Source organism: Myxocyprinus asiaticus, chromosome 14, assembly GCF_019703515.2.
Source record: "Myxocyprinus asiaticus isolate MX2 ecotype Aquarium Trade chromosome 14, UBuf_Myxa_2, whole genome shotgun sequence".
Classification (NCBI taxonomy): Eukaryota; Metazoa; Chordata; class Actinopteri; order Cypriniformes; family Catostomidae; genus Myxocyprinus; species Myxocyprinus asiaticus.
The window spans coordinates 45,070,992-45,085,419 of NC_059357.1; the positions used below are offsets into that span (position 1 = coordinate 45,070,992).

A 14,428-nucleotide genomic window follows, 5' to 3' on the forward strand; every position below is an offset into this window, starting at 1 on the left:
AAAAGTGCTAACCATGCATCCAAGCTCTGGGCAAGGGGCACTAAGGGGACAATTGCATCTAACGTACCTGTGGGTGGGACCTCGTGGCGGGGGAGAGCAGGGGACACCACGTCGAGGAGCCTTGCTTCGTCTCCAACTCGTGGCTGTGCTGAGGGGGCCCTCGAAGCACTTACCTTGCTCCATGTATGAGGAGGGACTTTTTGACTGTCCTCGTAACTCATCACAACCACCTGGCAGTGGGTGTGAGTGTGGTGCGGTCGGGCGCGCGAAGTCGGGGGGGCCTGCATTCGCAACGTCCAAGTCGCAGGTGCTCAGTGTCCGGTTGATAACGGCGGTCGTAAACACTGTATTTTACTTATATTTTGCATTTATTGTTTTTAAATGTGTTCAGGCCTATGGTTTATAATTTAAAAAAAATGCTATAGTTAGTTTTATAGAAATCAAGTTACATCTAACCATGGTAATGAAAATCCATATTCCATGTGCTAACTATGGTCTTGTTACAAATAACACAGTTAAAAGAAAACAAAAAAACTATGGTAAATTTTCATATGGGCAAATGCAAAATACATGAAAAAAAAAATATTACGAGTAAAATGCGTAAATCCAAAAAATAAAAAATAAAAATAGGCTAAAATATTTTTTTGAGTGTAAATATAACTGGTTTTGTTTGCCTTCAGAAATTCTAAGAGATTTGAATCAATAAGAGCCTGATGAAAGGAGTACCAACAGTCACACTGTCAGAATTATTTAGCCACATATATCAGGTGTTTACTTTTTACTTATGTTGTAGATAACCTCACCATTGTTAATACCAGAAAATTTACATCTGCATCCAACTCTAAATCAGTGCCGTACTGTAGAATGAGCATTTCACTGGGACAAAGTATGCAATATTATTGGTCATTTCACTTATTTTTGAAATATAATAATAATAATAATAATAATAATATCACATTATTATTTTCTGTCTTCGCATTTTCATTTTATAGGTCCCAGATAAAGCCCTCATTTGCTTGAATCCAAGAAACGCAAGGTTTGGTCTCACATTAATAGTGCAAAAGCCTGCTGAATTTATGAAGAAAACTGTACAATTATTAAACTAAGTTGCAAATTAAGTAAATAACAAAAATATTGAGTTTTATGTTTTATATTTTCTTCTTATACAATAAATATCTCAGCTTTCAGATTATGTCACATAATTTGGTATGGGGGTGGAAGGGGGCGGCATGAGGTCAGGTAATGAAGTAGGGGGGTTCATCCAAAAAAGGTTGAGAACCACTGTTCTAATGTTTGTGATGGTGAGAGATCCACTTTGATCCACTTGCAGTCTGCCGTTGAATCTCTCATTATCATTTGTACTGCAGTAATATTCACGGTCACATTAGAGATGTAAATGTTTCCAGCTCCAAACCTCCATTCAGTACATCAGTGACATCATTGTGTAGAGTGACAAAATCTCTCTCCATCACAGACACTCAACACCAAACACACCCGAAGGACAAGATCAAATAACAGTTAAAATAATAATAATCAGATTTAAACAGGGGGTTATTATTCTGTACTAAAACGGAAGATACGCGTTTATAACTCACCAACCAGACCACACAAACAGAACAAAATAAATGTGTTGTCCATTTTCTTCAACTGTTGAATCTGGAGGGGAAAAAAAAGATTATTTAAAACACAAATGTGTCACTAATCTCTTAAAAGTCTTTATAATATCGGAGGTTTGAAGTTTTATACTGTAAAGAAACTCTTCAGATAGTGAGAAAACATTGCAGTTTATCGTCTCTGGTCCATACTAACAGTAGGTGGCGGTAATGCACTGATAAATTGCGATCCGCCATTGACTAGAAGAAGAAGAAACACGTCTGTCTGGAATCTCTTCACACAACAGAACGTCCTGTTTTACCAGCCGAGAAGTGCGTTCTTCATCAAATACAATTACTGCCGATCAATATTAGAGGCCAATAAGATCACAGCTGAGAGTCGCGACCGAAGCAGGTAATCTCAATCTCTCTCTCTCTCTCTCTCTCTCTCTCTCTCTCTCTCTCTCTCTCTCTCTCTCTCTCTCTCTCTCTCTCAGTTCTAATATTTTCTGACATAATGCTTTTGTCTGACAACCAAATATACCAACCAAAATTGAGTAAAAATGATGATGAAAATTGCCCACAAACTTTAAGCCATGTTGTTTTGTTCTTTAGAATGTCAAATGAGGTAAAACGATTAAACAAAATGAATGACGAATCAATGTTTGAAGTTAGAATTTATGCAGTATAAGGACCATGTACAGGTCTTGTAAATGCTCACCATTTATTTTAAAATTGGCACCATTTGTAAGACCATTTAAAAAAAACAAAACAAAACAAAAAAAACATTCTAAATAATTTTAAACGGTACTGCAGTTTAACAAATTACTTTTTAAAGGTACAGATAATATTCCATGTAGTATTTTAATTACTCTGAAAACCTGGCAAAATACACAAAAATATTTCCTCTTAATTATTGTTTAAAACAATAAACGCTTGCCAATACAATATAAGATTGATCATAAACAAGTTGGGCTCAGAAGCATTCAGTCGGACAGAAAATCTTTGCCATACAGACAGGATTTGGTGATAATAGCGTGGAAAGTCACGCTGTTTAAGTAATCTTAATATACTTTTTTCCCCTTTACTCACAGTAAGTAAAACTGAAGCAGGAGCTACAGTTGAAGTCAGAAGTTTACATACACCTTAGCCAAATACATTTCAACTCAGTTTTTCACAATTCCTGACATTTAATCGTAGAAAACATTCCCTGTCTCAGGTCAGTTAGGATCACTACTTTATTTTAAGAATGTGAAATGTCAGGGGCCAAGGTAGCTCATCGAGTATTAACACTGACTTCCACCCCTGGAGTCGTGAGTTCGAATCCAGGGCTTGCTGAGTGACTCCAGCCAGGTCTCCTAAGCAACCAAATCGGCTTGGTTGCTAGGGAGGGTAGAGTCACATGGTAACCTCCTCATGGTTGCGATTAGGGGTTCTCGATCTCAATGGGGCGCGTGGTAAGTTGTGCGTGGATCGCGGAGAGTAGCATGAGCCTCCACGTTCTGGGAGACTGCGGTGTCATGCACAACGAGCCACGTGATAAAATGTGCAGATTGACTGTCTCAGAAGCGGAGGCAACTGAGACTTGTCCTCCACCACCCGGATTGAGGTGAGTAACTGCGCCACCACGAGGACCTACTAAGTAGTGGGAATTGTGCATTCCGTATTGGGAGAAAAGGGGATAAAAAAAAAGAATGTGAAATATCAGAATAATAGTGGAGACAATGATTTATTTCATCTTTTATTACTTTCATCATATTCCCAGTGGGTCAGAAGTTTACATACACTTTGTTAGTATTTGGTAGCATTGCCTTTAATTTGTTTAACTTGAGTAAATGTTTTGGTTAACCTTCCACAAGCTTCTCACAATAAGTTTCTGGAATTTTTGCCCATTCCTCCAGACAGAACTGATGTAACGGAGTCAGGTTTGTAAGCCTCCTTGCTCGCACACGCTTTTTCAGTTCTGCCCACAAATTTTCTATCGGATTGAGGTCAGGGCTTTTTGAAGGCCACTCCAATACTTTGACTTTGTTCTCCTTAAGCCATATTGCCACAGCTTTGGAGGTATGCTAGGGGTCATTGTCCTTTTGTAAGACCCATTTGCGACCGAGCTTTAGCTTCATGCTGATGTCTTGATGTCCACATAATTTTCCTTCCTCATGATGCCATCCATTTTGTGAGGTGCACCAGTCCCTCCTGCAGCAAGCACCCCCACAACATGATGCTGCCACCCCCATACTTCACGGTTGGGATGGTGTTTTTCGGCTTGCAAGCCTCACCCTTTTTCCTCCAAACATAACGATGGTCATTATGGCCAAATAGTCCAATTTTTGTTTAATCAGACCAGAAGACATTTCTCCAAAAATATATTTGTCCCCATGTGCACTTGCAAACTGTAGTCTGGCTTTTTTATGGCGGTTTTGGAGCAGTGGCTTCTTCCTTGCTGAGCAACCTTTCAGGTTATGTCGATATAGGACTCGTTTACTGTGGATATAGATACTTGTCTACCTGTTTCCTCCAGCATCTTCACAAGGTCCTTTGCTGTTGTTCTGGATTGTTTTGCACTTGTCACACCAAATTACGTTCATCTCTTACTGAGCGGTGTGATGGCTGCGTGGTCCCATGGTGTTTATACTTGCATGCTATTGTTTGTACAGATGAACGTGGTACCTTCAGGCATTTGGAAATTGATCCCAAGGATGAACCAGTCTTGTGGAGGTATTTTTGAAGGTAGGCCTTAAAATACATCCACAGGTACACCTCCAGTTGACTCCAATTAACCGATTAGCCTATCAGAAGCTAATTGCATCATTTTCTGGAATTTTCCAAGCTGCTTAAAGGCACAGTTAACTTAGTGTATGTAAACTTCTGACCCACTAGAATCGTGATATAGTCAATTAAAAGTGAAACAATCTGTCCGTAAAAAATTGTTGGAAAAATGTCTCATGTCATGCACAATGTAGATGTCCTAAAAGACTTGCCAAAATTATAGTTTGCTAATATGAAATCTGTGGAGTGGTTAAAAAAATGAATTTTAATTACTTCAACCTAAGTGTATGTAAACTTCTGACTTCAACTGTATCTAATATTGAAACTGCCACCGATGCTTCTAAAATGCAGTAAAGTTAGTTATAGGTTCAATATTCGTTGGACATTGTAGGGATGCACCAATATGGAATTTCTGGGCTGATAACTGATAATTAATAGCTCATTGTGGCCGATACAGATATTTAAAAAAAAGTTTTAATTTGTAATTCTTTAACCTGGAACTGGTAGCTAATTCATTAAAAGCTTCTCATTTGAGAAATATGTGTCATTTAAAAGCTTGGAATTTGGACTTGCTGCTATTTAAGGTTTGGCAGATGTAACATGAACCAGAAATGTGTCTATAAAACATATGCTGATTTGAATGAAAAATTAATGAAAATACACTTTCATAAATTGTATGGTGCCCATTTATATGAGTGTTTACGATAATCCTGATGACTCACTAACAGAGAGAGAATAATGAAGCTGTAATAATGCATTAAACCAAAATAAGGCAATAAACAGCATGTAACGAACATTAAAACAACAAAACACACAAAACAGACACTAAACTCTGTATACATGGTGTAAGATTTATGAAAGCAGCTAGACTGTCTGTGTATTATGTATGTGCTTATGCGTGTCTCATTCAGATGATTGTCACAGTGCCCATCCTTTACAGTTTCACTGTATAACTTATGAAATGTGAACACAACAATCATAATGGGAATAGGTAACATTATAGAGGTTGAATAGTCATGAGTACAGTTGCCACGGTGTACGGTGTTACTGGTTTTACTTGGTACAAGGGACAACACCGGTGTGAAATTTTATACCGGGTAAAAGGTGGAAACATTATGAATGGAACTTCCAATATCAATACAATAACCTAACAAATAGAATAGCCTTAAATAAAGAATAGTTTCCTAATGAAGAGTTTGCGACCCATGATAAATGAACCTAAATAATGCATTGAAAGCCAGATGTTCTTTACCAATGTATCAAATTACACAGGCAGACACGCACACTGACAGAAGATGTTTAATTGCAGGTAGCAAATATAATGTGCATGGTGGGCAACTATAAGACGTCTCTGATTCGGAATGACACAAGAAATGCTGTTAGACACACAGACACGCGCTTTATGAAACACACTTTATTATATTTTTAAGAACAGATGACAGAAAAGCAGTCTATGTGCATGTCTGATGCGCTGTTTGTTTGGAGGCGTGCAGTCTTGTGGAACACTCGTATGTAAAGGGTTCTCACTCTTTCGTTGTTTCAGTCTCAGTCTGAGTTCAGTTCGCTTTATTTCCACAGAGCAGTTCATTGTGAGCGCAACTCTGCAGCCTATACGTCTGTGATTAAATAATACAAAAACACATTCACCTCGAACCATGATTTATATTTCAGTGATTGTTATTACTATTATAATTATGTTTACATTTATAATTGTTTTCAGATCTTAATTTTATTAGTAATATTCCGCCTGTTGTCATAGACGGACACTTGCGTGATGGTAAATGGAAAGGTGGTTAAATATGTTTCTTTTTTTTACCTCTTTGTTATTTTAATGCCTTTTTTTTTTCATATGAAGTGCAATTTGAATTTAGAAATGTCTTTGATTTTAGTTTCTTTATTTTTTTTAAATAAATGAATTTAATTTTCAATGAAAAATAACTAAAGCAAGAATATTCACCGATCCCTCAGTCGGGGGGTTGACGATGTAATTGGATGGATATATATATATGATTATTATTTTTATTTTTTTAAATAAAAATATTGTGAACAAATTGTGAAATTTTGTGACCGGTAGAGAATGCATGGATGAATTAGATTAGTTTCCAAAGAGATGATGCCCTTCACAACTGTTGAAAAGCCATCTTTCAAAAAGTTTTCAAAAAGTTCCATTTTAATTGCATTTCCTTTTTTTCAGTTTCACTTGAATTTGTAGTTAAAATAAATAAAGTTCCAAGTTTGAAATCAAGTTGCCTATTGCTTAACGAAAATTACCCCATAGTACCACTATACCGGTGTTAGTCGGTTTGAACGTGAACACCGCACCAGTGTGAAAATTATGATATCGTGGCAAGTCTAGTCAGGAGTCACAACATTAGAAAAGTCTCAACTCACATTCGTTTCACTCACAAATTATCTTCGCCATCTCAATGCACTCTGTGAAACATTCTTCAAAATCTATAAATTGTGTTAGGTTGTTTTGAGGATTGTTTAATCGCAATGCCATGCTGCAAGTAACAATGTGCAATTTCCACATTCTGTTTATGTTTCATTAAGTGAAAATGATCGCCCCCAAGTAACATACATACATGTTTTTGTGATGTTTTAATTTATTGCTTCATGAAACATAAACAGAATATGGGAAATGGCATGTCGTTACTCACAGCAGACGATCTCGAATTAAAACCAGACCCAAAACAACGTAACAAGGTGCAGAGATGTTAAAATAATCCACACAGAGCAATATGAGCTTTGCTTTCATTCACACAGGCATGTTGTGTGTGCACATGTAGTCGCTTGCGGCTGAGAATCTCTGACTGCCTGCAAGCATATTTCATTCAGGCAGAGACTCGGACAGCCACAAGTGACTGAACCATACCAAATTAACAGCGTAAATATTGGCGGTAATTCCATTATCGGCGCGATAATAATATTTTGATTTTCCCGGTTAACGGCCAATAATATATTGGATTCGGCAGCCAATATATCGTGCATCCCTACGGATATTCTGTTTGTCCTACCCGTGCTCTCCTACCAGCTACATGCTCATAAATCGTGTTTTCACTATATTTGAAATTTTGTTGGTGGCCACGACTACAATCGCTAGAATTACGCACACTTCAGCTTATCGCTGTCCGAATGGATTGATCAGATATAAACATAAATTCTTTCAGTATTCCCTAAATAATTTTTATTAATAAGTGACACATCACTAAAGTCTTAGTCTAGTCAAATCATGTGTTTTTGAGTTTTGAGATCTGGTTTCTGGAAAGCTGTGTAGCTATTTTGCACTTGCTTATAAAACTGCACTTTATTATGTTCATTTTAGACCTGATGGAAGTCAATAAAGTGAAGGAGAATCATTATCATCACTCACACACTGAAGAGAAGAGAAGAGGAGATGAAAAATCTGCTACCTGCCCTGTGTATGCAAAGAGTTTCACACGTAAAGAATCCTTTTCGAAACACAAAAGAGTTCACACTGCAGAGAAACTGCACACATGTCATCAGTGTGGAAAGAGTTTTACAATTAAAGCGAAACTTCGGAATCACATGAGAATCCACACAGGAGAGAAACCGTACACATGTAATCAGTGTGGAAAGCGTTTCATACGAAAGGAACATCTTATGAGGCACTTGAGAATTCACACTGGAGAGAAGCCGTACACATGTGATCAGTGTGGAAAGAGTTTCAATGATAAAGCAAACTTAAAGAGTCACATGAAGGTTCACACTGGAGAGAAGCCGCACACTTGCCATCAGTGCGGAAAGAGTTTTGCACATCTGAACGATTTAAAAAAGCACCAGAATATACACAGCGGTGTGAAAAATTATGTGTGCTTTGAGTGTGTGAAGACTTTTACTACAGTCGGCGAATTGAAACAGCACCAAAAAAGTCACACTGGAGAAAAACCTTACAAGTGTTCAAACTGTGACAAGAGATTCACTCGGTTAGAATCCCTTAAAGCACATAAGAGAATCTACACTGGAGAAAAACCTTACAAGTGTTCACACTGTGACAAAAGATTCACTCAGAGAAGATCCCTGAAAATACATGAGAGAATTCACACTGGAGAGAAACCTTTCAAGTGTTCACACTGTGACAAGAGATTTACTCAGTCATCAAGTCTGAAATCACATGAGAGGATCCACACCGGAGAGAAGCCATACCACTGCACTTCATGTGGGAGGAGTTTCATCCAAATTAGTAATCTAATGGTTCATATGAAAAGGTGTCATCCAAAGTCTTTGTGTAAGTAATATGAGATTGAAATAAACTTGTCACTGTAATAGCAGAACTCACTGTTATAGTTTAGATCAGGTATCTTCAACCTGTTTCAAACTAAGGACCCTTTGGTAAATACAGAGACAGAGCAGGGACCCTTTGTTACATTTTGCACAACTTTAGTGTTGCATTTAAAGTCTGGACTATAATAAATAACATGCGTATAGTACCATTATTGTTGTCAAAATGACCGGTGCTTCGGTACTAATACGATACTAAAATAAAAAAGATGTTACGATACTAGTGTTTCTGCAGTACCGGTAGTACCGAACACCGACTCTATCCGGTACCAGCGTGCTGTATGACTGACACACGACAGCTTTAAAATGCTCATTGGCTTATTTTGAAAGTGTACTTTGTTACTTCTTGTACACTGAAATGGACAATTAGTCAAATTAGAATCGTGACATGTCCAAGTGTGATTTATTAAACCACTAAAGGCAGCAATCTTACTGTGGATGAGCTGCGTAGTTTAAATAAATCTGACCGCTCATCCACTAGAAACTCCACAGACATTGAGAATCATTCATGTTGTATGAGATGACAGAGCAGAGCTCTAATCTACTGTGAACCACGCAGCACATGTAAAATATATATTTATATAATTAAAATCACAGCATTTGCGCTTTAATCTCAGCTCAGCTTTATTTATATCACATTTAAAACCATAGAGTTGACCAAAGTGCTTCATAGGAATATAATGTAAAAAAATCAAGATTACCACATACGCAAACACCAGTAATCTAAAATACAAACACTTCAAAAATGTGTCCGACATTTAACTTGTCAGACTCAAAGGCCAGTGTAAAGAGATGAGATTTCAGACGTGACTTAAACGTCTTCAATGATCACACTGCACTGTGTCGTGAACTGTTTATCTGGAAAAGTGAAGCTTGCGGAAAAAAACACGTCATAATAAAAGCACGATTCAAAATAAAATCTAGATGCCTGAAATTGAATAAAAATATATTACAATTGTAAAATGTAATATTCACTGTAATAATAATAATAATTAATCAAAATATCACAAGCAAGACAGTTGTTGAATAACATTTTGGCAAAACAAAATGCAATGAGATGTTTAAAAGTTCTATTTTCACTTGTTAAAAGTTTTAAGAATTTATTAATTAGACACCATTTTGATGATGAAACTAAAATCAACTTAAAAAATGTTCTGGAAACTTCTGGAAAATAATAATAATTAAACCATAATTCTTTAAATAATAATTAAATAATTAAAAATAACTAAAATGGTGTGTTCAATAGCACATTATCATATTAGCATATTTTTGCTATGGTATCAAAACCAAAGCGATGTGGCCGGTGTCTGAATGTTCGCAAACAGTATACCGTTACTTGGATGTTTAGAACTTTCTTTTTACTACTGAACAAAGAATGAAGAAGAACTTCTTCTGAAGTATATCGGGGCCTTAAGGAGTTGATTCAGTGTGCTGAATAAACTACTTTTGAGTGGAAACAGTTCACTTAATGAATTGACTGCCTGTCTGCTAATCTTTAACATAATGTTTTATATACTTAACAATCCTTTTATAGTGAACTATGTGTGGAGTTTACTACGATAAAATTGCTGTTTTATAAGAGAAGTCACAGACAATCTTGCGACAGGTAGGTATCAGTTTACAGCTCTTCCCATATGGTATCCGTCAAACAGGAACAATGTGAAGATATTTATGGTGTACATTATATTTAAGTTGTTTTTTAAGTTGTATATTTAAATATTGTAATGCATTTATTTGTTTAAAGCACATACATTGTTAAATAAACAGGGGAAGAATGTTTCATTATTTGAACAGCATTTCCATCTCAGTTTATGTCACCTCTTCTCTGAAGGGTTTGAAGGTGCTGACTGCACACCCCTGTTGTCAAGTAATTTCTTCTTCTCATCTGTGAAAGATGAAGGGCAGACCAGCTGAAAGGTGCTTTACACCACCTACCATAGTGTGGTAAAATTGCTTGTTGATTAGCACCAGCTATTGTAAAGGTCTGAATGTGCTAACAGCAATCATTTGCTTTTAATGTAAAAGGACCATTTGACGGCAATTCATCTCTCATTAGCGCGTTGCCTCTGCTGTGCAAAAGCATAAACATAAGTGTGATTCATCTGTCAACTTGTATTTCATGTAGTCTTGGTTGTATATCCTTTTACTTTGCATAGTTTTGTTTATTATTTGACTTTTTTCACCTTTATTATTTGATTCACCAATGTTTCCAAAAAGTGAAAAAAATAAAACATATATATATATATATATATATATCCAAGTGATAAAACAATGCATTATAAAAAGCATTATAAAAAATACTATCACTTTCAGTTTATCTTCATGAAATATGATTGAATATTTTCTGATCAGTAGACATATCACTCTGTAGTTCAAGACCAGTTGCCCATTGAAGCTAAGCAGGGTTGAGTCTGGTCAGTACCTGGATGGGAGACCTGCTGGGGAAAACTTAAGGTTGCTGCTGGAAGAGGTATTAGGGAGGCCAGCAGGGGGTGCTTACCCTGTGGTCTGTGTTGGTACCAATGCCCCAGTATAGTGACAGGGACACAATACTGTAAAAAGGCACCGTCCTTCAGATGTGACATTAAACCGAGGTTCTGACTTTCTCTGTGGTCATTAAAAATCCCAGGGCACTTCTCGAAAAGAGTAGGGGGTATAACCTTTGTGTCCTAGCTAAATTCCCCCCATTGGCCCTTCGTCATTATGACCTCCTAAAAATCCCCATCCATTAATTGGCTCTATAACTCTACTCTCTTTCCACCAACAACTGGTGTGTGGTGAGTGTACTAGCGCACTGTGGATGCTGCACACTGGTGGTGGTTGAGGAGAGTCCCCTGTTCAATATGTAATTTGCTTTGAGTGTAGTGTCAGAAAAGCGCTATAAATGTAGCATTCATTCATCACTATTGTGTGTGTAAGAAATCTGTGTTGATGTTTGATGTCTGTATTTTTTTCCCCCTGTGTGTTTAAGTAGGTGTGTGAGAGACAGACAGTTTTTACTGCATATGAGGGAAAGAAATTGACCTGTGTGTGTTTGTCTTTTATAGTGTGAATCATGGGGGAGAGTTCATGATTACATCATGACTACATCTATGTAAGTCCAAACACACACACACACACACACACACTGCCTCAGTGATTGTTGTGTTGTAAATGTTTTCTTCATGTGTTCAGATGCCTGTGATCTCACACTGGATCCAAACACAGTAAACGCTCATTAGAAAGGTGACACGTGTTGAAGAGCATCAGTCATATCCTGATCATCCATAGAGATTTGTTGTGTATCCTGAGGTTATGTGTAGAGAGAGTCTGTCTGGATGCTGTTACTGGGAGTTTGAATGCAGTGGACGTGATGTTTATATTAGTGATTGGCCGATATATCGGCCAAGGCCGATATTCAGATTTTTTTAATTATTGCATCGGCCAGTACATTTTCCCGTTTGGCCGATTTGTTTCTTGAGGACTCTGAGAATCAGCTGCTTGCATGTGAAGAGACTGAGACACGTAAACGACCAGTCACGGTTCGTTTTGTTGTTACGTGCATCGTGTACCTACAATAACAGACTGGTGTGCAACACAGCGTCATTTAAACGGTCCACATATCAGAGCTACGACAGACACGTTTGAGCTCATAATGTGAAAGCGCTCGCATGTTTCATTCTCCCTCTCTCTCCTCAACAGTTCCTTGTCACTTTTAACTGTCTTGTCTAATGATAAAAAGGCAAATATCAATAAAGCTAATATCATATACTATCTGCAAATATGCACATATCTAGTTTAAACAGAGGTAATAAACCAACCTCACACAACTTCAACAGATTCAGCATCCTGTGGAGCCCTCACTTATTTACCTTTAAAGAACATATTCTATCAGCCTCTCCTCAGCAGTTCCCTGTCACTTTTAACTTTCTTTTCTAATGATAAAAGGCAAATATCAATAAAACTTCTATTATATACCGTCTGCAAATATGCAGATATCTCGTTTAAAAAGATGTATTTTTTGAGAAAATGCGATTGCTAACGTGGACATGCCATCCACGGTTGTGTGTACTGTTATTTCCTTCTTCCTAATATATTAACTATTTCTTCATGTGCGAATAAATTACTCAAATTTGATGACTAAACAGAAATCAGAAGAAACTGCTATCTACCATTTAAAATACAATATTATTTAGATTCTTTTTTTACAAAGTTAAAGTGTTCTGTGAAATTGAGTAAATATATTGCTAAATAAGAATTTTAGCAATTTTATGTTTGTTATTTACTATATTAAATTGTGTGATATATCGGCATCAGCCATTAAAAAACCCATATCGGTCGATCACTAGTTTATATATCAGTGACATATAAAGAAATCAACAGGAAAGGAGGGAGTGATGACTGTTGGTTTGGATAAAGTGAAAAGTTCTGGAGTCTGATCTGCTCTAATAACAATTTCACTGTCAGACACAATGATAAAGAAACTGTCATATCTACTCGTTCACGAGGCTCAAATAGAGTAGGAGTGTATCTGGACTGTCCAGCCGGCATTCTGTCCTTCTACAGCGTCTCTAACACACACACTTACAGTACACACATTCACTGTGTAATCTAATCTGGGATGTATGTGCGTATATAATTCACACAAAATCAAAATCTTGTCTTTTTCTCTCTCTCTATTAAATTCAAATGTGCATGACTGTGTAGAAGCACAATGTCAAAGTATTCAGAAGTACACACATGTAGTACACACTAAAAACACAGTAAATTGACACTTTCAGTCATGCTGTAGTGTGTGTTAATGCAGGTCACACTCAGATAATGACAGAAGAACACACTGTAAATGACTCATATTGAACTGAGGTGTTGTGTGTGTGTTTCTAATGACCTCATATTGACTGCAGTGAGTGAGGAAGTGAAGTCCATCCTCTTGACTCTTCAGTGCGGTTTCTGTCCTCTAGTGTGAGTGTATAAATAAATCAGAATCATTTCCTCCTATTTCATTCGGAATCTGTTTTAGGAAGAGTTCGTTATGACAGACCGAATCAAAGACAGCCTTGATGTCACAGCCTTTTTATAAAAATATTCGACCTTATTTTGTCTGGACATGTTTGTGTACAAGTGTGTGTAGATATGATCTGTTGTTCTTTTTTTAATTCAATTCATCAGTTGTGTAAAGTCTTGTGTTCTTGGAGAAATTATCGTAATTTGTAATTTATGATGTAATTGTTGAGGTTAAATTTGTCACCTTGTTTGAAATGTGTGTGTAGTCCAAATAGTGTAGTGCACTGTGCTGCTGTCTAGAGAGGAACAGAATGAAAATGAGCACATAGAATCGCACTTTGTTCTGCCGTTAACTATATAGAGACTGCAGGACTTGCTTTCCATTCATGTTTGTCATGTTGTCATTATTCAAGCAAAACTATATTCCGTGTAATATGTCTGAGAGTCTCTATGTATTTCTGCTATTTTTCCATGTGTTTTTTGTACAATTGCATTATTTGTAATGTACAATAAAAAATGTTTTATTATTTTTTTCATGTTAGTCTTTTATATTTCTGATGTATTTCTTAGAAACACCATCTTTAAAATGGCATATCAACAATATGAACTGTGTTTGATCACTTCAAATATCAGTTCTTGGATAGAATAAGCTGCAATCTTGTGCCGCTGAAGGTCTGGATATGTGAGAGTTTGTGGAAACCCAGTAATGTGTTTTTCGGGATACTTCAGCAGTGAGCGACTTCAAATGTCTCTACAAATATTTATTTTCTGTCAATTACCAT

At 36.8% G+C, this 14,428-nt stretch overlaps 2 protein-coding genes across 8 annotated transcripts in view; both read left to right on the plus strand.

Moving 5' to 3' along the window:
- Nucleotides 1-14,175, plus strand: part of LOC127452166 (soluble calcium-activated nucleotidase 1-like) — a 54,573-nt gene extending 40,398 nt beyond the window's left edge. For 5 of the 6 annotated variants that reach the window (XM_051717459.1, XM_051717455.1, XM_051717457.1 and 2 more), the window contains 2 exons: nt 11,711-11,757; nt 11,838-14,175. The gene's annotated coding sequence lies outside the window, so the exon portion shown is untranslated. Of the gene's footprint in view, nt 1-11,710 lie in introns of all 6 variants that reach the window. The other variant, XM_051717456.1, reaches the window with a different exon arrangement.
- On the plus strand, nt 1,272-14,175 carry LOC127452171 (gastrula zinc finger protein XlCGF7.1-like). Of its 2 annotated transcripts, XM_051717470.1 has the most exons (4): nt 1,272-2,007; nt 4,250-4,322; nt 7,687-8,610; nt 10,198-14,175. In XM_051717470.1, exons 2-4 carry the CDS (start codon nt 4,250-4,252, stop codon nt 10,224-10,226), a joined length of 1,026 nt encoding a protein of 341 aa, XP_051573430.1. In that variant the 5' UTR covers nt 1,272-2,007; the 3' UTR covers nt 10,227-14,175. The 2 variants fall into 2 exon arrangements, with proteins under 2 accessions (XP_051573430.1, XP_051573431.1); XM_051717471.1 differs by lacking the exon at nt 4,250-4,322 and having other exon boundaries at nt 1,275-2,007.
- Nucleotides 14,176-14,428: the final 253 nt, after the last annotated feature.

Excerpts from the sequence above, each read along its gene's own strand:
- LOC127452171 (XM_051717470.1), top strand. The coding sequence starts at position 4,250 with ATGAACGTGGTACCTTCAGGCATTTGGAAATTGATCCCAAGGATGAAC. Across the intron at positions 4,323-7,686 it reads TTGTGGAGGTATTTTTGAAG|ACCTGATGGAAGTCAATAAA; the intron begins GTAGGCCTTAAA and ends TGTTCATTTTAG. Across the intron at positions 8,611-10,197 it reads GTGTCATCCAAAGTCTTTGT|TGAACTATGTGTGGAGTTTA; the intron begins GTAAGTAATATG and ends ATCCTTTTATAG.